At 40.0% G+C, this 22,549-nt stretch overlaps 1 protein-coding gene across 1 annotated transcript in view; it reads left to right on the plus strand.

The window, feature by feature from the left end:
* Positions 1–18,900, plus strand: part of LOC147030111 (acid-sensing ion channel 1-like) — a 123,346-nt gene extending 104,446 nt beyond the window's left edge. The window contains exons 6-7 of the mRNA XM_085872162.1: positions 17,633–17,783; positions 18,836–18,900. Of these exons, the coding sequence (XP_085728288.1) occupies positions 17,633–17,783; positions 18,836–18,900 (216 nt within the window). The remainder of the gene's footprint in view (positions 1–17,632; positions 17,784–18,835) is intronic.
* The last annotated feature ends 3,649 nt before the right edge of the window (positions 18,901–22,549 follow it).

A 22,549-nucleotide genomic window follows, 5' to 3' on the forward strand; every position in this document is an offset into this window, starting at 1 on the left:
CCTACTCCAAAACACACACTCGAACGCCATCTCTCCCGGAGTGCATTGCGACGTATTCTTTCTGCTTAATGGCTCCAAAAATCACCACTTTTGAGACTTTCTCTCAAGGCTTTCTCCAAAAATCATACACCACTTTTGAGACTTTCTAAAAAGCTCCCACCGCACATATATTAAGCAATAAATTAAAAGACGTTATTTTTAGCTCCCGGAGATGCCTGAAATGTCAAATATGTCCGAATTGTGTAGCTATGACAAACAGGCATTCAATGATATGAGTGAGGAAAGTGAAAACAACAACATTATCTTTCACATTTAAAACATAATGGTTGTTTTCCCGCTAAGCTCGTTAAATCACCGGGTAAGAGCAAACACAGCCTGTTCCAAGTTCCGCACGGATAAAGCACACAAAATAACCTCAAAGGCTGACCTTTTACATATAATTCTTTAAATATGGAAATCAAGCAAACAAATAACAAAATGTAATTCAAAGAAATAAAATCCAAAGTGACCACAAAATGTCGGCACACACTTTTCACAGCTCAAACCGACATGAAGGAACTCGGAACAAGAACTCTGAACATGAGGTCGATGGAGCTTTTTTAATGTATGAATGTCGAAGTTATAGGAAAATTATGTTAAACAAAGCAATGTCGTCTAAAAATGAAGTTGCACAACATTTTTAGCCAGAGGCACCACTTGCCATCGTGCAGCTCAGTCGATGTGACGTGTACGTTATTTTTACCTCCAGAAGACACATGAAATGTCAAATATGTCCGAATTGTGGAGCTATGATGAACAGGCATTCGAGAATATGAGTGAGGAAAGTCAAAAGAACAACTTTATCGTGAATAAATCGTTGCAGCCTGTTCCAAGTCAAGACATGGTTGAGCAAGCCAGAAAACATGGCAGCTTCAGACCCCAGCGAGGTTACCCAGGAAACGCCTTCAGACCCAGAGAGCAAGGTGGCTGGGGATCACCTGATGAAGGATATATAATTAAATAAGGCCTTTAATTATCTTCAATATGGGTGTTTTAATTCACCCAAACACCCAATTTTCACTCTTGCACTTCCTTCGAGTTTTCTTAGTATGCATGTAAAGTTTCAAGCTGCGAGGTTTTACAGTTTTGGAGTTATGGAGGAGACACACACACTGACACACAAACTCAAACTCACACTCACACTCACACACACACACACTTTTATTAGAATAGATTACTACATTTGAATAACTTTAATCATACACCACTTTATATGATAATATATTAAGCGATAAACACTTCACCTTGTAGACATGTTCATCACACAGCACCTCCATCTAACCATAGACTCAAACTGTTATTCAAATATTCAAACTGTCATTAATAACCGATTTTAACATGCTGCACTGCCAATCTTAGCAACCACTAACAATATATATTAATTCTTATTTATAATGAATTTTATAAATAATATGTTTATTTTATTTTTATATAAATACCTCCATTATTTAATACCATCTATAAATATATGTGTTTAATCAATCATGTTAATTAAAGAATTTACCTCACTCAAATAATTAATTCATTATTATTATATCAAATGCAATGCAATGGAAACTTGTTTACATGAAAACAACCAAACTTAAATAAAAGGTGACGATGGGGTCCAAAGACATTCTCACAAGACCTGATCAAGCAATCAGCTGCCGAATATCACCTGTTTCACATGATGGAAAAAACCCTCTCAGTACGTTCCACAAAATCATCCTTTACTGAGCAAATTATTGCAAATCTATCTAGCTGAGATGAAATGACATTGTAACCCATTTTAATTGCTTTTTTTTAAGTTAAATTGGCCCAAATGATCGAGAAACCTATCCTTTATCATGACTTGCCATAGCAACCATCCAAATTTGCTAATTTTCAGACACATCACCACTACTTTCTGAAGCAAAATACTTTCCATAATCATAAACAAACAAGGAGTAACCATTGTGTTGACTGCATTGGCCAAGGAACGCGAAAGGGCTTCCGGTTCCGGTTCTTGAGTGATGGTGGCGGTTATTTTCAGGTTCTCTGCTGACTTTCTCAAAGATAAGTTATCCAGCCATTCTTGCCATGTTTTTACTGTTATTTTGTTATTTCCGTGTTTACTGTGTGTTTCTAGTTTGTTTGTTTTTTGTTAAAACTTGTCCTAATTGGTGAGTATTTGTCGGTCTTTTCATATTGGGTTCCCTGAGGCCTACCCTTCTTCCCGTCTTCATGCACAATCTTGTTTGTTGCATTTTCTCCTTATTGCTGCCTTCAGTTTTTTATTTTCTTCACTATCTTTCCACCACTCCTTCAATTTCCTCCCAACTATACTTTCTGTTTCATGTCTTAAAATATAAAAATAAATATATAAACAAATAAATATTTTCCCTTCTCACCTCTCCTCTCAACCACGTGACTTCCTGTATGGACTCTACTTCTTCCTTCTCCTTGCTTTTCCACATTAACAATTCCACTTTGATCGTGAATGTATTCATCACTTACCTTCATGACTTTTTTTCTTCAATCTCTTCATTTATCTGCCCCCTCTTCCCTAATCTTAAAAAAAAAGGTCTCAATGTTTCGACAACCTCTCTCTCTCTCTCTCTCTCTCTCTCTCTCTCTCTCTCTCTCTCTCTCTCTCTCTCTCTCTCTCTCTCTCTCTCTCTGTCTCTGTCTCTGTCTCTGTCTCTCTCTCTCTCTCTCTCTCTCTCTCTCTCTCTTTCTCTCTTTCTCTCTTTCTCTCTTTCTCTCTTCTCTCTTTCTCTCTTTCTCTCTTTCTCTCTTTCTCTCTTCTCTCTCTTTTCTCTCTCTTTCTCTCTTTCTCTCTTTCTCTCTTTCTCTCTTTCTCTCTTTCTCTCTTTCTCTCTTTCTCTCTTTCTCTCTTTCTCTCTTTCTCTCTTTCTCTCTTTCTCTCTTTCTCTTTCTCTCTTTCTCTCTTCTCTCTTTCTCTCTTTCTCTCTTTCTCTCTTTCTCTCTTTCTCTCTTTCTCTCTTTCTCTCTTTCTCTCTTTCTCTCTTTCTCTCTTTCTCTCTTTCTCTCTTTCTCTCTTTCTCTCTTTCTCTCTTTCTCTCTTTCTCTCTTTCTCTCTTTCTCTCTTTCTCTCTTTCTCTCTTTCTCTCTTTCTCTCTTTCTCTCTTTCTCTCTTTCTCTCTTTCTCTCTTTCTCTCTTTCTCTCTTTCTCTCTTTCTCTCTTTCTCTCTTTCTCTCTTTCTCTCTTTCTCTCTTTCTCTCTTTCTCTCTTTCTCTCTTTCTCTCTTTCTCTCTTTCTCTCTTTCTCTCTTTCTCTCTTTCTCTCTTTCTCTCTTTCTCTCTTTCTCTCTTTCTCTCTTTCTCTCTTTCTCTCTTTCTCTCTTTCTCTCTTTCTCTCTTTCTCTCTTTCTCTCTTTCTCTCTGTCTGTCTTTCTCTCTTTCTCTCTTTCTCTCTTTCTCTCTTTCTCTCTTTCTCTCTTTCTCTCTTTCTCTCTTTCTTTCTTTCTCTCTTTCTCTCTTTCTCTCTTTCTCTCTTTCTCTCTTTCTCTCTTTCTCTCTTTCTCTCTTTCTCTCTTTTTCTTTTTCTTTCTCTTTTTCTTTCTCTTTTTCTTTCTCTTTTTCTTTCTCTTTTTCTTTTTCTTTTTCTTTTTCTTTTTCTTTTCTTTTTCTTTTTCTTTTTCTTTTTCTTTTTCTTTTTCTTTTTCTTTTTCTTTTTCTTCTTCTTCTTCAAAAACCTGAGTTCAATTCAACCATTCTTTCGGTTGGAATGAGGTATCTCGGTGAGGTTTGAGGCGGTGGGAGTGGCCATTACAGAGAGGGTTTTGAGTGTTGAGGGTACATCGGCTTTTTCTGGTATTCTGTATCCTATCAAGCTGAAAAAAAATCGAGTCTTTTCTCAATTGGCCAATCTAACCCTCTGGGGTGCTGGGAGGTGGTGATTAAGGATGATCAACACTTCTGGTGATGATGATGAGATGAGGGTTCATCATGGAAGGTTAATCGAACTCGGAAGAGGGGCAGACCATGATGGGAGAGTTCCGAAGGATCTGAGCCCCCAAAAGTGCTTAAGGGCCCCTCTACCCCTGAAGAGTACTATCACAAAATTATCTTTATAGTTTCGGTTTTTGACGGCGTCACACCCCTAAGTCCTGACAACCCAATAAAAATGGCTACATTGATTCAAAAATAATTCGGAGATGTGTCTAGTGCCAGAAAGCTCAGGTCTGGAGACCTTTTCATTAAGTGTAAATCAGTCGACCAATGGAAGAAGGCTATGAAAGCCCAGTATTTTGACGGGGTTCGTGTTTTGTGTCATATTCCGAGGAGTCTAAGGGAGAGTCGAGGAGTCATTTATGAGATTGATCCCTCCATTGAAATTGATGATATCACAAATCATTTAGCAGATGTGGGAGTTGTTGATGCCCGCCGTCTCACCACGGTGAAGGGATGGGGTTAAAGTCAATACCACCTCGGTGGTTTTGTCTTTTGACACCCCAATCCTTCTCCAAAAAGTTTCCTTGGGCTATCAAGCCTTCACTGTTCGGGAATATATTCCACCCCCCTTAAGATTCCAAAAATGCCAAAAGTTCAGTCATACTGCTTCAGCCAGGAGAGGCAAACAACGCTGTAGCAAATGTAATGGAGAGCATGAATATGGAAGCTGCACTCGTGAAGAAATGTTTTGTGTCAATTGTGGTGGTGACCACAGTGCAGCCTTCAGAGGATGTCCTGCATTCCAAAGAGCTGCCCAGATCCAACAGGTGAAGACGCAGGAGAAACTGTCATATGCTGAGGCTGTCTGGATCGTCCCCAAAATTAAGAAAACTACAACTCCAGTCAAAGCGGTTGAGAGCACGTCCAAAACTGAGTGCCTGGTTAACGTTCTCGCTAAATCGGTGGGAGTCCAGACTGAGATGACAGACGCAGAATGCCAAACCGAGAGAGCAACCACCAACGTGGTCACGAACTCTACTAAAGGCCCAGAGTCACACCTTTACGTTTCAGCCAGCAATGGCAACGTTTTAAAATGTATGTAAAACACTGGCTTACGTTGAACTTTTGATGTTTTTTTTTAAAAAGATTCGGACGTATTCATAACGAGTTAGTCGTATGCATAACATATTAATAACGGACACAGAACGTTTCGTTGTGTTATAGCTAACTTATACCAAGGAATGCTGAGCCTGTTGTCGGCCTTCCCAACCTATGCCCAACGATAGTCTACCTTATGCATAGCGCGCTGCACGCATCGCCGACGATGACGTGACGTAGCTTATTAAAAGGCTGCCGCACAACGATTCAAATCATAACCGCCAGAGAAATGGAAGTGTCAACATCACAGTCACACCTTGGTGATCTTGCCAGCGTATGCCAACCTCTGAAAAATGCGTCTAAAACGGTGGCGCATGTCGAATACGGTATGGGTAAGTTTGGTATGCGTGAATAAAACATTAAAGTACGCTATCATACGTCGTATTAAGTGGAGTACATCTTGTAATTATAAACGTGTTAAACATTTTACGACGTACTTGCCGTATGACACACGTTCCGCATGCGATGGGAATAAGTTGTACGCACGATATGCGAACGTTGGCACACGTCGACAAAAGTTACTTGTAAGTTACTCATAAGTCGAAACATTCAAGGTAATGGTTAGCATCAGTGTTCCAGACTCCCTGTTTTTTTATTACTATTATCTTGCCAAAACGAAGTTTTTGCAAGATATGTTAGTCAGCTTGTATGTTTTTGTTTTTTTTGGGGTTTTTTTTGTCTGTAATCACGTATAAAAAATTCTGCAGAGCACAGTTATCATTGGAAATTTTTGTAACTTCGCATATCAGAGTCCTATAGAGGTCCCTTTCAGTGCACAAAATTTTGAAGGTCAAAGTCAAAGGTCAAGGTCACTGTTGCAAATCAGGGGAGTTGACGAAACCCTTATTTTTTGAGTAATTTTAATCGGATCGTCTTCAAACTTCATGGGAATATAGTTCATGGTCTGGCGCTCAGCTGATTAGTTTTTGGTGGCGATTGGCCTTGACCTTCATGGTTAGCACCTGAGGTCAAACATATTTGACCCCAAGGTCAAATTTTCAAGTTTTAGGAACCATATCGTGTAGTACCTCAAATTGAACACCTCGATGAGTGCTTTCTAGATATGTCAAGCTTGAGACATTATGACGTCATTTGGTGACGTTATGAGGCATACGCATATTTTTCATGGTTACTCTAGAAAGATTCTCATCGGAATGTCTCGTAGGCAGATATTCCTCAAGGAGTCGCTCCTGGTGGATAACATCTCTGTTCCCCTCAGTGTGACCTTAAAGAAGTCACACGTGGTCACCTTTTGGCAAGATACGGGTCACCCTGAGGGTGACATTGGTTTTTTTTATTTTTCTTCGGTATGACGGTGATGTCGACACTTCGATTTCTAGTGCGGTTATGATTTAAATCGTTGAGCGGCAGTCTATTATTTATATTATATTATAACCGCACTAGAAATCGAAGTGTCGACATCACCGTCGTACCGAAGAAGAAGAAAAAAAACCCCAGCGAGTCTGGAACACTGACGCTAACCATTACCTTGACGTCTTTCGACTTATGAGTACCTTACAAGTAACGTGTGTTGACGTTCACGTAACGTGCCTAAAACACATTACTCATCGGTTAGAAATAAGTTTCGGGTACGCTAAACATTACCTCGACATGTTTCGACTTATGAGTAACTTACAAGTAATGTGTGTCGACGTGTGTCAACGATCGCGTAACGTGGCCACAACTTATGGCCAGCGTTATGCGGAACGTGTGAGTCATACGCTGGCATAAGTCTTAAAATTTCAAGCATGGAAAATTTGAGGACAACCGAAAGGTACAACGTTTAAAGCCAGCGTACTACGACGTATGGCAGTGTTTTTCAGCGTGCTCTCAATGTTATCAAAACTTACCCATAACGTATTCGACGTGTACCAGCGTTTTACACAAATTTTCCAAAAATCGGCATAAGCTGGCTAAAACATCAAAGTGTGACTGGGCCTTAAAGAGGGATTCATTGGCTTCATCACTGAAGTAGTAAATTGTACAGAGCTCAAGCAGGGAGAAGATCCGAAAAAATCAATATCATTTCCGCTGCAGCCTTCAAACATCTGGGCTGGGAGGAGTTTACTTTCAAGACAATCAACAAAATATTCAGCCAATCGCCCCATAAACGCAGAGGGGTGGGCTTCAGGCAGTCCCAGGATTCCCCTGCTGATTCATGTAAATCGTCCAACGTATTTAAACGTATCTCTGACCTACAAATTTTAAAAGACCCATTTTGCAATGCTTGTTCGCCTTCCATTATTAATCATCCTTTTTTTCCAACTTCAGTGCAAATTCATCCCACTTCCTTAAATCTCCCTCCTAATTCCTCCCCTGTTATACCCCCTCGTTACTCCTCCCATCTTGCCCCCCCCCCATCCTACCTCCTCTCTCAGCATCTCTCCACTGCCCTCTACTTTATTAACAACTCCCCCTCTGGTATCCCAAAGTGTATGGTTTTCAAACATCTGTGGGCTCCATTGCAACCTTACAAATGTCTGACTCTCTCATTCAGTACACCCCTCAATATCTCAAACATGCTCTCTCTTTCCTCTCATCACACCTCCCCTCTTCCAACCTACACAACTTTTTGTTCCTCTCCCCACCTGCTCCCATCTTCACAATACCTCTACACAGTCTCATCCTTCCCCTCTCCCCCCCCCTCCCTTCTCCCTCCTCCCTCATAACTGTGTCTGCTCTCATCATCTCCCTCCCTCTTAATCCAACCACCTTCTCCCTCTTCAATGCAAACTTCTCTCTCCCCCCCCACCCCAAGCTTCCCCCACTCCACCTTTCTCAAAAGCTCCCCCTACACCTTTCTCCCTCAATTCTCCTTCCTCACCCTCCCCTTCAAATCTCCTACCTCACTCCCCCTCCTCAAACCTGCCCCCCTCACATCCACAAAGCTGCCTCCTTCCCCCACACTCTGTCTTCCATCTCTTTCCGCCACCTCCTCCAATCTCCTACTTCCCTTTCCCCCCCTCTCTTATTACTCCCCACTGTGACTCATCCCTTCACCACATAGCCCTTTGTCTTCCTCCCCATCCAAGCCTCTCTGCTCTCCTACAGCTCTTCTGCAATTTCCTACACACTTTCAATAACCCACTCTACCTCCACCTCTCCTCACTCATCCTACTCTCCAACTCCCTTCCCCTGCACCCAAAGCCTCCTCCCATCTCTCTTCCTCAACAGTTTGGACCTCAAACATCAAAGGGCCTTTGCTCTCACCTGACTGATCTCTCCATACAGGTTGCCACTGACAAACCAGACATAGTCTGCTAAACAGAAACTTTCCTCCTTCAAGACATCTCCGACTCATTGGTTCCTCTCCCTGGTTACTCCCTCCTCCGATATGATAGACCTGAGACTCATCCTGGCAGCGGAGTTGCTCTCTTCATCAAAAACTCTATTCCTCACTCACCATGAACAGTCCTCACTCCTCCACACCCCCTGGAATACCTCTGGCTACGGCTTCCCCTCTGCTCCCACCTCTTGATAATATGTGTGTTGTACCATCCACCAAACAGTGATGACTCAATTTACATCTCACTCACCAAAAACATGGACCAACTTCTATCCACTCATCCAAACTCTCTCTTCCTCATATGTGGTGACATAAATTGCCATCATGCCAGTTGGCTGAGTGTGGATACCTGTCTCACCTGCCATGGCACTTCAGCAAAGGCTTTCTGTGACTCATTGGGACTGACACAATCTGTCAACTTCCTGACCCGGATCTCTGCCAATGGTACTCCATCTCATCTGGAGTTGATTTTGAAAAAGTTCCTGGAAAATATCTGCTGATCTTCCTTTGCCTCAATCGGTCCACCTGACCATATGCTGGTTAAAGTGGTCATCTTTCTGGACGTGATTAGAGAACCACCTTAGCACCGACAAGTCTGGCATTTCACTCAGGCCGAATGGCAGGGTCTTCAAGCAGCCATCAAACTTCTAGACTGCTCTCCCATTTCTACTTTCTCAGACATCAACTCATCCTGGGAATTTTTTCAAAGAAATGTGCTCTCTCTCATGCAGAGATTTCTCCTACCTCGTCTTCAGTTGTCATGCCCTTCCCCACCGCCCCCCCCCCCATTGTACACTGAAGCTTGTGGCGAGGCTGTTTCCTAAAGCAACATGCCTTCGCCTCATGGAAGGCAAATCCTACCTAAGGCAATCTCAGTTCCTTCCTCAAAGCATGGAACAAGTGTGTGTGTCTACCCTCAGTCAAGCCAGGAAACAACATCTTTCCAATCTCAAGTCTGAACTCTCAAACCTGTCTCCATCCTCCAAATCCTGGTGGCGTCTGGTTACCTCCGCCACTGAAGGTGAAGGAGGTTATGTTTTCACCCCTTTCTGTCTGTTTGTTACTTGCAAAATCGAAGATTTTTAAAGTATGTTGGTCAGTCGATTTTAACATTATGTTTGTATGTTTGTCTGTCTTTCTGTCTGTATGTCTGTCTCTGATTTGAGTCTCTCTCAGCAACCGTTCGTTGGACACAAAGTCCAACCAGCGATCGCCAAGGATTCTCCGAAGAGACCTGGTACCAAAGGAATTAAGTCTCTGTCTCAGATCCCTGGTCAGAGTACAAGTCTCACATCCAGAGAGCAAGACTGGAAGCACCAAGGACCTGAAGACTCGGACTTTCATCCTCCCGCACAGGTACCGGCAGCGCCACACCCCATGGTCCAGTGAATCCATGACTCCCCAGGCCCGACCCAGACGTCTGTTGACCTCTGACTCACAGCCGGCAGAGATATGAATATTACTACCAAGGTAAGTGAATCTCTCCGTGACCTTAACATCCTCACCACAAACAGGTACAGACAAGATAGCAGAATCTAAGATGTCATTGAAAGCCTGGATCTTAGTTTTGACCCAGGAAACCCGTAATCCCAGTGGCTCAGACTCCTCATTCAGCACCTCGAGGGCCCCCAAAAGGATATCTAGAGTCCGTTTTTGCATAAATAAATTTCTTGTGTAAAATGTGGTTTTACTCAGTGCAAACTAAAATACACACTATTCGATGAAAAACAAATTTCTGCATTAGAATGGTGAATTAGAACAAAAAACAGGGTCTGAACAACCGAATGTGTTGTTGAAAATGGTTGGTTTAGGCAAATTCGACCGGTTTTTCATGAATAGGGTTTCTTGTGTAAAATATTTTGTTTTCCTTAGAATATGCTAAAATACGCACAATTTGATGAAATACATGTGTTTCTGCAGAGTAGTGATACAGAACAAAAAAGGGTCAGAACAAGCTAATGTGTTGTTGGAAACGCTTGTGTTCAGCACATTCAACCGTTTTTGCGTGAATTAGGTTTCTTGTACAAAATACTTTCTTTTCCTTAGAACGAGCTAAAATACACACTATTTGTTGAAAAACATGGGTTTCTGCATTAGAATACTGATGTAGAACAAAATACGGGAACAGAACAACCTAATGTGTTGTGAAAACGCTTGTTTTAGGCAAATAAGACAGTTTTTGCATGAATAAGATTTCTTGGGTAAAATATTTTGTTTTCCATAGAATATGCTAAAATATATACAACTTGATGAAAAACATGTGTTTTTGCATTAGAAGTCATACAGAACAAAAAACGGGGTCAGAACAAGTGAATGTGTACTTAGAAACGTTTGTATTCGGCAAATTCAACCATTTTTTCATGAATTAGGTTTCTTGTGTAAAATATTTTGTTTTCCTAAGAAAAAGCTAAAATGCAAACTATTTGATGAAAGATGAAAGAGAATGATGAAGGAATTTCCAAAATCGGAGATGGTTACTGCCTGTGCGTGGGCTTTCTGCATATACATGGCAAGTTTGATGAAGATCCGATGAAAACTCTGGGTTGTGAAGCAAAAATGTCAAAAAATAGGAATGACGTCATAAAAATTGACATGACGTCTTAGTGATGTGTCATATGTGTGGTAATTCATCTCTGCTAATGCCCTGTTCGATTCCCGCAAACAGAATTCAAAAAGCTTGCCAAGTTTCGGAGATAATTTTTTGGGCGATTTCCATTAGCGGAGATATTTTGACGTCATAATTTTTTTTCTTGGAGGAATTTTCAAAATCGGAGATGGTTACTGTCTGCGCAGGGTATTTTTTACATATATATATATATATATATATATATATATATATATATATAAATATATATATATATATATATATATGTATGTATATATGTCAAGTTTCAGGACGTTTCAATGAAAACTGTAGGCTGTGAAACAAAAAAGTCCACAAGAAGAACATGAACAACAACAACGTGAGTAAGACTTAGAGATCCTCCATGAGGATCTAAAAACCTTTGTTGAAAGCAAATTCGACCGATTTTTCACGAGTAAGGTTTCTTCTGTAAAATTTGTTGTTTTGCTCAGTAGACGCTAAAATACTCACTATTTCATGAGAAAGTTCAATAGACGCAAATCTGGTGAAAAATGGATGTTTTAAAATAAAGTTTAACATTTGCATTGAACGTTACATTAAAACGTCCGTCCAATCTGCCAATTCCTGAAGTGTTGCTGATATCAGCCAAGCACTAATAGTATGCATGTGTGTGTTGTTCAAAAAATACATTTTCTCTCTGTTAACTCCCCTCCCCCCAACCCCCCACCCCCTCCTCTCCCTCTGTCTCTGTCCCATCCTCACTCCAACCCTGCCTAAAACACAGCAACACCCACCCACACATCTCTCTTTCGCTCCTCTCTGGACATGTCCAGGCAATGTTTATCTCCGGGTGGTGTTTGTCTCTGGACTTGTCTGGGCATTGTTTGTCTCCAGACATGTCTGGGTGTTATTTGTCTCCGGACTTGTCTGGGCTGGGTTTGTCTCTGGATACATCGGAACAGAGTTTGTCTCCGGACGTGTCGAGGCATTGTTTATCTCCGGACAGTGTTTATCTCCGGACTTGTCTGGGCTGTGTTTGTCTCTGGACATGTCCGGATGGTGTTTCTCTCTGGACATGTCCGGGCAGTGTTTTTCTCTGGACAGCTTAGCTCCAGATACATCTGGACAGAATTTGTCTCCAGATGGAGTTTGTCTTCAGATGTGTCCATGTGGAGTTTGTCTCTGGACATGTCCGGGTGGAGTTTCTTTTCAGATGTGTCTGGGTGTTGTTTGTCTCTGGACAGTGTTTGTTTGTCTCCGGACATGTCCGAGCGGTGTTTCTCTCAGGATGGATCCGGGTGGTGCTAGTCTCCAGACAGCTTAGCTCTGGATGCGTCTGAGCGGTATTTGTCTCCGAAATTGTCCAGGCGGTGTTTGTCTCCAGACGTGTCTGGGCAGTGTTTGGCTCATGTCCTGGTGGTGTTTGTCTCCTGATGTGTCTGGATGGAAATTTGTCTCCAGACGTGACCAAGCGGTGTTTGTCTCCGGACAGCTTAGCTCCGGATGCATCCGGGCGGAGTTTGTCCCCGAACGTGTCTGGGCAGTGTTTCTGTCTGGATGGGTGTTTGTCTTTAGACGTGTCCAGTTGGAAGTTTATCTCTGTGTCCGGATGGTGTTTACATCCAGGCGGTGTTTGTCTCCAGACGTGTCCAGCCGGTGTTTGTTTCCAAACGTGTCCGGGTGGTTTTAATGTCAGGATGGGAGTTTATGTCTGGACATGTCTGGGTGGTGTTTGTGTCTGAGCGGTGTTTGTTTCTGACCTGCGTTTATCTCCAGACATGTCCAAGCGGTGTTTGTCTCTGGGTGGTATTTATATTATTACCGGTAGAAAATGGATTTCAGACAATATTATGTTTCCATCTTCACTGTTATTCTATTCAGAAGCATTTTGACGAGACAGTATGAATCATAATTCATGCTCCACCATACATCTGCCTTCCTTTCCTCTCACCTCTCGCTGCCTTGCCTTCCCCCACTCCTCCTTACTCTCCCTCCCTCCTCGCTTCCCCATTCCTCCTTGCTCCCCTTCCCTCCTTTCTCTTCCCCCCCTCCACTTCCTCACTCTCCCTACCCCTCTCTCTTTTTCCTCCACTCCTCTCTTTCTCTCCCCCCTCTTTTTCTCACCCTTCCCTTGAGTATACCCGTCAGCGAAGAGACGGGTGGTATTTGCTAATTTGCTTCATACCATCGTTTTTACACAAAAATTTCATGACTGTTTCAGCACATTTTGCCCAAATTTTGTTCAAAATTGCTATTCTCATGCAGAAATGAGTGTTTTTCATCAAATAGTGTGTATTTTATCTTGCACCAAGCAATAAAACACATTTTACCCCAGGAACCTCCTTCATGTAAAACCGGTCTTATTTGCTTAAGACACATTTTTTTACACAAAAACTTCTTCAAAGCACGTTTTGCACATATTTTGTTCAAAATTATTATTCTAAAGCTGAAATCCGTGTTTTTCATCAAATAGTGTGTATCTTACCTTTAAAATCATTGCTGGTTGACTACAATGACCAAATATGCAAATCCTCTTTAAATTTCAAGCAATGGGATGAAAATTGAGGATTGCAGAAACTTGACCTATGTTGACCTTTTGGCCTATGTTGACCTCAAAAATAATAAGTTGTTGAATTCAGTGACCTGAAATATAAATCATCTTCAAATTTCAAGTCAATCGTATGAAAATTGAGGATTTTAGAAATACCACCTCAGTTGTTGAGCTTGGGCCAATGTTGACCTTTTGGTGTATGTTGAACTCAAAAATAATTGTTGGTTGAATTCAGTGACCTGATATACAAATCCTGTTCAAATTTGTAGTCAATCCGATGAAAATTGAGGATTTTAGAAATTTGACAAAGTTGTTGACCTTTTGGCCTTTTGATCTCAAAACAATAGGCTTCTTGTTTATGACAAACTCTACCATGTGGTGAAGTTTGATAAAGATTGGTTTAAAATTGTGTCCTGTAGGCGATTGACATACAAACAGACAGACGAACAGAATTAAAAATCACTTGTGGAGTAAGACTTGTTGAAATGGAACGGCATTTGGTAGAGCACATACCTCCGCCAGGCTGAACAATTTACATTTTGTATTGCACTGATAGGTCGGATCTGAATCCTAACCTTAACCAACATTGAATTGGCTTGTTCTTGTCATCTAAACAACTCATTCGCCTAGTTTTGTCATAACTCATCCACAACATTTTGAGATATCATGCTATACATCGTTTTTAACCCCATCTCTCAATGGTGAAGAATCACTTAAAAAATGCTCGTGTCCGGATCCGGATCCAGATTTTATCCAAAATTGAATCAATTCTTTCGTTTTACACACCCAACATGTCAACCAAGATTTGTTCGAAGCCATCCACAACTTTTTGAGATATCGTGCTACATATTTTTGGCCCTATCTCTCAATGGTGAAAATTCTCCAATCTGGATTCAGATCTTCACTTGAAAAATTCACTTGAAAAATTCACTTGAAAAATTCTCCAATCTGGATTCAGATCTTCACCAAAATAGAATCACTTGGTCCTTGTCGCACACCAAACATGTCCACCAAGTTTAATCTGAATCCGTCCACAACTTTTTGACATATCATGCAATATCTTTTTTAGCCCTATCTCTCAATAGTGAAGAATCACTTTAAAAATTCTCAGATTTGTTAGATCTTACAAATCCGGATTCGGATCTTCACCAAAATTAAGCATTGCTGACCTTGGCTGGTCACCTATACACACAAAAAATTTCAAAACAATCACTTGAAAACTGTGGCCAAAAATCATGTGACAAACAGACAAACGCTACAGACCAACAAATTTGGCGAAAACATTTTTTCGTCAAATAATAACGCACAAGACCAACCAATATACTTGAAAAATCTTCGATATTCGCAAGAAACGAACAGACAAACAAGCAGTCATAGACTGGTACTTATGAAATCGTCAACTTGACCTCTGACCTTGTCTAATAAAAGCTCTCGAGAGAAAAGTAGCGACGCAAACCAGAAGTTTCTACGATGATTCTGTACCAAACCATCAAAAATCGAATGTTTGACCTCACTGTGACCTTGACCTTTGACCGATTTCGACCAAAATCGAATCAGTGCTAGCCATCACCCTCCTGAATCACGTGGTGTAATTTGACATTGCTAGCTTCTTCCGTTCTCGAGTTATCGTGCCCACAAACAAACACACAAACACACAAACAGATGACGGAAGTCATCAATATACTTACGAAATCGTAACAAGAGAGAAAATGTAACCTCCATCCACCTTCAATGCCAGAGGTAAAGATTTTGTATTAAATGGTCATTGTGTTTTTTACGTAGCACACATTATCACCCACATTCTTTCGACTCATCAATCTGCTGTCGATTCACCATTTTTCTTTCACCAAGCTTTGCTGGTATTCCACAGTAGGGAACCAGCAGTCTCAATGTATGTGAGAATTATTTGAAGGCATGGCTAAAGGCAACCTTTATGAATTGGGACGATGAACTGGCTCGGTGTTCCCTATTTGGGCTTTCGGTGAGTTGCATGGCGAATCTGGAATCGAAAAAATCTCCAATCAAGCTATCGAACGGGCCACATGGTGAATCCGGAGTGGAGAAGTCGTCACTGAGGTGCTGTGAGATGGTGGGATCAGAGCACCCTGAAAATACGAATAGTTGGACAAACTAATCTTATGTTGAAAAGAAAAGAGTGGGCTATTTAAAATTTTAAAGTTACTTAAAGTCAAAATTACTTCACCAAATCGGTGACTTAATGTACATGTTTCAACGAGTTCAGGTATCACCCGCTTAACAAAGGGGTTACATATCTTTATGCCCCTTCGTATCATGAACCTTCGTTATGTGGGAGCTCGTTTTATGTGGTGTTTTCCATTATTTCTTATTGGAAAATTACACTTCGTTTTCTGACCTTCATTTTCAGTTGACTGGCGAAGCCATAAATAGTATAATGATGGTTATATAAATAGCATAAATAGTTCTAAGTTCGTGACCTTGTGGCCTTGACCTTGGGACGAAAATGAAAAATCGAGCTCGTGGGGCTATGCAGGTGCCATTGGGCTAACCAAATACCAAAACCCCTGTCAGATTCGACAAACCCCTGAGGAGAAGATGCAAATTGAAATCGGCTACCCCCTAAAAACACATGTTTTTTGGGCGTGGCTCCGCCCATAATGGGCGCACCACGCCCATTCTCAGGAAAACACAACTAGATCATGATATAAACCTCCCACCAAAATTTTATCAGGATCGGATCAAAACCCACGGAGCTATGCTCGGGACAGACAGACAGACAGACAGACAGACAGACAGACAGACAGACAGACAGACAGACAGACAGACAGACAGACAGACAGACAGACAGACAGACACACAACAATAACGAATATAGTGTTCACTTATTTTTTTCGTGAAAATATTTTTTCACTTTTTTCGTGAACCAATAAAGTTAATTTACTTGTTACACTTACCAAAACAATCTTGAGTCAAAATCTCCATACAGAAGGTGGTGGGAGAAACCCCACAATCCTACATTTTTTAACTCTCTCATTCTGAAAAGTTATTTATTTGCAAGCCTTCTGAAAAGTTAATCACCCCATTGAAAAGTTAATCGGAGGGAAAAACATATCGCCATGGAAGTGAAGTGACATTACACAATCATCAGACACTATGTTGTGGGGACGGCTCCTTCACTGTAGCGAATGAAGCCTGCGCAATTGACGAATATCCCTAAATGAAACCATTTGTTGTAGCAAACCTTCGTTATTCAAATGTTCAGTTAGCAGGGGATACCAGTGTAGTTAGTAATTATTAATCTATGATTGAATGTTTTTGACTTTTCAAGAAAATTTTATCATTCGCCTCTGCTCACCAAGGAGAAAATTTTGGAGAGTGATTACTTACTTGCCTGCATTTTGCTCATGATGAGCTCTGCTTTTGAGGAGTGTTGGCTTGAGAGCTGTCTCTGTTTCTATCTTTTCGAGCAGGCAAGTCCCGGGGACACCAACTAACTAAATCTCTTCTGCCCCAAAGCACAAATCACATGGTTACCGGCAGGCATCAACACCATCCCACCAGAGATGTGCCTTACTTCTCATTACCTCCACAACTGAAAGTGGACAGTTTATCTGTTTTCACCCCTGTCTGTCTGTCTGTTTGTCTCTGAGCAGGATATCTCAAAAATGAGATATCCTGAGGATTTTAGACGAGTACAGGCATTCCTGGGTACCGCGTGTGATTAAAAACAAATATTATGGGGTTGGATTCAGATGAAACCGCGTTGGCAGGTTGTGTGTATAACAAGGTTAAATTGTTTATATTTTGGTGAAGATCCAGATCCTATAATATTTGAAGTGATTCTTCACCATTGGGAGATAGGGCCAGACCGATATACAACAGGATATTTCAAAAAGTTGTTGATGGATGATGACAAAACTTGGTGGATGAGTTGGTTAGGTGACAAGAACAAGCCAATTAGATTTTGGTTCAGATCCCGATGCAGATCCGACCTATCAGTGGGATACAAAACATAAGTTGTTCAGGCTGGTGGAGGTATGTGCTCTACCGAATGTCGTTCTCGTTAGTTTTGGTAAACTTACGGAAAATGCTTCTTGTCCACATTTTTCTAAATCCCTATTTTCATGTCTCTCCTCACCTTAAAAACCTGCTCCCATAGCTAATCTACCTCCCACCTCCTTGGGGAGTCTGTATTGATCAACCAAAAAACTTAGACTACTTTGATACATACAGCATCACAGCCTGCCGCATTGAGTGTGAGACTCGCTACGTGTTTGAAAATTGCAACTGTCGCATGATGCACATGCCTGGTATGATTTGCTCTCTGTTACTTTTATGCTGTCATTTTACACTTCTTCTTTGTCGAATTGTTTCTCTATTGCAACTTTCTGTCCGTTTATGTACATATAAGTTGTTTCTAAAGATCTGCACTCATTGCTTATTTAAGTTGTCAGACCTGCAAAAAGCTGTTTCCATGAAAAACAACTAGCATTTTCAGGCACAACAGGAAAATCTTTTTGCCAGTGGAAAATATAAAAAAATACTCAACAATACACTTGAAGCCAGACACTGATCGAGGAAATTAAAGGGGTGGTTGGAGGGTCTAGCTGGATTGCAATATATTGCATAGGGCACCTCGGGGTCCCAGTATCCCAAGTATGAGAGGATAAATGTGTTGGGACAGGGGGGAGGCTTAAATCCCACTGATGTTCTGAAAGTAATGTGCAGATATCCCCAAAGCAGAACATGTAAACATAATAAGAACCTCATGAATATACAACTTTCCCCTCGCTTTCCATTTTTATAAATTTAATGTTGATACTTCACAAGTCCTCACAAACCCATTTTTGGCCAAAGTTGATATTTTAATACAGGAAAGTAAAATGGCAAAGGTACTCTGTATGTGATTAAAAACAACAGTTATGCATTTTTTCTTTCTACATTGCTGCAATTAATTACTCTTTGTTTAAAAACTAAATTGTTAGCATTGTGCACCACATAAATTGCAGTCCAGATGGCTGGGAAAATTAATAGGCAAGCTTGTCCTATAATGGTTGTGATGTGATTCTCCACATAGAGCATGATTGTGACATCATTACTCAAACTAACATGTGAACTCAGTTGCTCATAGGCAAAGACGTACAATAACAAGTTGTACTGTTATTTATTTATTTTATTTTATTACAGATTTAAGACTTTGATCCACTGTTATACAGCATCTCACTGAATTTACAAATCACCAGTTAAAATGCTGACAGGGCAATTTGGCTTACTGCTTCCTTTTCATGAAGAGGATTTTCAAGCTCAATGGCTGTAAGAATGTATAAGTATTTTAACACCTGCTTTTGTCTTTTTTAAATAGGAGATGCCCCTATGTGCACACCTTCGCAGTACAGAAATTGTGCTGATCCTGCTCTCAGTGAGTGAAGCAATTGCTACTAAACTTTGTGTGTACTTCAGAATAATTACTTCATCGATTTTCTAAATTTTTTTGTGACAAACTCATGCATATATGCATGTGTATATTTTTATTTTCATTTTTCTAACCCCCTTCTTTCTGTTGGACTGATTTTAATCACCAGCATGTATGTATGTACAGTTGCGTCAGATGCCAGGCTAACGCAGGCGTTCTGAGCCGGGGATTTGTACAACCACTGCAAGTGGCCCAAATATAGTAGTGTTTAAAGTTACTGCATTCACTGAATTGTAATACTTCCCCTCAGGATCATTCAAATGAGGGAAAAACTAGTGATTGTTCATGCAGAAAGGCAAAAAAAGTGGGAAGACGTGTCTTATGGTTAAATAAAACTTTATTTTCAAAGTAATGCAGGGGATTAAGAAAGGACAGGATGATAAATAAATATGGAATGGATCTTGCAGTTGACAGACAAATAGGAATGAAAGGAGAACAAACCACTATCTTATGCAAAAAGGAAGTAAATAACATGCTATGGCGCTGCCAATAACAGCTTTAGATACAAATGGAGAAGGTGACGAATTAAGGCAGGCACAAGCTGGTCTCTGGGTCTGCCACTACCTGTGCATGCTGGTGTGGCACAAGGGGAAGATCCAGGAAACATTCACAGACATGTCTTTTGGGCTTGTTGGACCTAATCAGCATGCAGCAGAAGCTTCTCCCATGGATGTTTCCTCTCCAGGGTGGAATGGTCTTTAAAATTTATAATTAAATTATCTTTCCGGTATTGGCTGAAATATAATCCTATGAAACTGTCGGGGGCTGTGGCTCTCCTAAGCTCATGCCTAACAGGTGGAGCCTATGTAAGTGTTTAGCCAGAAGAGCATTTTTAGGCCATCGCCCACACAACGGAAGATGGAGTTTTGCAATCACTTCCGTGTATCTGTGTGTCTGTGTGTCTGTCAAGCCATAATTTTTCCTTTTGAGCTTTTGTTCAAATTTTCAACAAAGCTTTATCATTTTCAACAAATAGGGAGAAGACAAATTAATAATTTTGTGAAAATAATTTCCATTATTATTATTATTATTATTATTATTATTATTATTATTATTATTATTATTATTATTATTACCAGCAGAGTACCCGCCTGATGGGAAATCTTGTTCCAAGCATGCAACATGTTTTTCTGATGCATACCTTTATATAGGCAACTGACAGCTCCATATGGGCAAAAAAAACCCAATAACCCATGAAGTTATGTGCATGAAGCAAAAACATGCCTACTGCTTATAATTCAAAACACCTCATTGCACTGGAAAACATGGGAACAAGAATACTGCACTAAAAATGGTGGAGACTTGTAATACCTTCTCCCACATGGAGGCAGGGCTACACGATACACATTGACATCGATAATTTGCATCCCCTCCCCCTCTGCGCAAGACCACAAAGATAAAAACACCCCTATAAACTAATTGGGGTCATACTGATCCTATGTAGCAAGTCTGGATGTAATCAGCCCACAACTGTAGGAGAATTAGCCCGACGAACACACAAATGCCAGTCTGGTCCGTAATTTTGGGTGTTTTAGTTCCTCAGGGTCTTCAGGGTATTTTGGGACTTCTGGGTCTTTTGGGACTTTTGGGTCTTCAGGGTCTTTTGGGACTTTTGGGTCTTTTTGGTCTTCAGGGTCTTTTTAGGTCTTTGGGTCTCTTTGGGTCTTGGGAGACTTTTGGAAATTTGGGGTATTTTGGATCTTTGGGGTCTTTTTTAGTCTTCGGTGACTTTTGGGTCTTCGGGGACTTTTGGGTCCTCGGGGACTTTTGGGTTTTCGGGGTCTTTTGGGTCCTCGGGGTCTTCAGGGTCTTTTTGGGTCTTCCGTGAATAGTTGGAGAATGTTGGTTCTGAGGCATCTCAAAATTTACATGTACGTGAATGGAGAAAAATGGAAAAACCTTTTGACCTACAACCAAAGTCCCCCAAAATTCCTTCTGATATTTCTCCCTCTTCCAACTAAGCCAAAACACAATTATTAAATCCTCAAAAGACCAATTATTCACAATATTCAAACCTATGATATTTTCCATTATACTCGCTAAGTGAACCAATGAATATCTGACTATGTTCTAGTTTAGGGAATAAATTAATTTTCGTATGGCACTCATCACCATCAAGTATACCTGAACTTGTTTCTTGGATTAAGTATCTTTGTTGAGCAGAGATGAAATGACAAACCTCTCTTAATGCTCTTGTCTGTGCATATCATTTTTAGATTAGACGAAATAGTTTTTCCATTAATCTTTTGACAACCATTAAAGTTTTCTGTCCACTCAAGGATGTTTATTTTCTTTGCATCCTCTAATTTTTTTGTATTTAAATTTATCCACCTATTTGTTTTATCAACTTTAGATTTTTGTTATTTCTTCAATAAGACTTATCTGATATCTCTCACATTCATGATGTTTTCCATTCTTTTACCAAGGCTATGATTTTCTCCACTCTTTAATTTGGTTATTGCTTGGTTCTATCATTTATATACCAGTAAAAAAGGTGGCGGTAGCTCGTTAAAACCCCCCATCCCCCTTTTTTATCTTATCACTTATGTTTATCTTAATATGTCTTAACACATACATATCCATCAGGGAGGCTGTCAATTCCATTGTCTAAAAGAAACCTCTTGTCATCAAAAGCCCAATGCTTTCTTATTTACCTCCTCTGTATATATCTGATGTTTATAACTTCTTATTGGATTCATTTTTCTGTACTCTCCTTTCTTTAAGACCAAACAGTCATAATTTAATGATTCCTTATATAATATTGTTTCATAAAGTTTATTGTTTCCATAATCACATTCTTCTTTATTCCCTTCAACTTTCTATCACTCTTTTCAACACCTCCATCAATATATTTAAACACATAAGCCTTTGCTCTCAATCCCACATATTCACTCATAACCTTTCCACCCAATTCATCTTTAAACTTTCTAATAACCTTTTTATTTTTTGAAGAGAATAGTTTGTTATCTGAACTATAATTGCTTGTTTATAAGTATTAACATCCTAAGACATATCCTTAGAAATATCATCCATATTGATTTTCAAAATAAAACTATGTATCCACATAAAGTAGCTTAAATCCACCACTGTATTTTTTCTTTAAGTTGTTGTAGTAGTAGTCATACATTAATAATTTTGACAAGTGAAGAATTGTTGTTCCTATCTAAATAGTTTTATCCATTTAAATACTCTCTTTAATCATATGAATAGCACAAAAGTTCTCTGAAAACACCTCCACTCTTTGAAAACTGGGTCTATTGATTAATTTAGATGCCTACTTCCAAAATGTAGCGAGTATTATACAGTATTTTGTCTGTTTCTAACGTTCTCCATTGGCTTTTTAAACACAGCATTGTTCATCAATTTATAAAAGTCCTCAAAATCTGTCTTTGCCTCTACTCTTCTCTTTGCATTAAAGTCAATATATGTTTTCAACCAATGACTTTGTCTCAACTTTAAAACTCTGTGAATCTTCTTTACTTTCAAACTGGCAGCCAAATATTGTCTCTAATTCCTTTGATGTAGAAAATGATATTCGTTATCATATAATGTAGCAAGTAGTTTATCTGTAGGCTTTCCTTTCATACAAAATGATTGTTGATG

The sequence above is a fragment of the Eptatretus burgeri genome, chromosome 3 (genome assembly GCF_056783735.1).
Source record: "Eptatretus burgeri isolate ZD-2024b chromosome 3, Ebu_testis_v1, whole genome shotgun sequence".
Taxonomy (NCBI): Eukaryota; Metazoa; Chordata; class Myxini; order Myxiniformes; family Myxinidae; genus Eptatretus; species Eptatretus burgeri.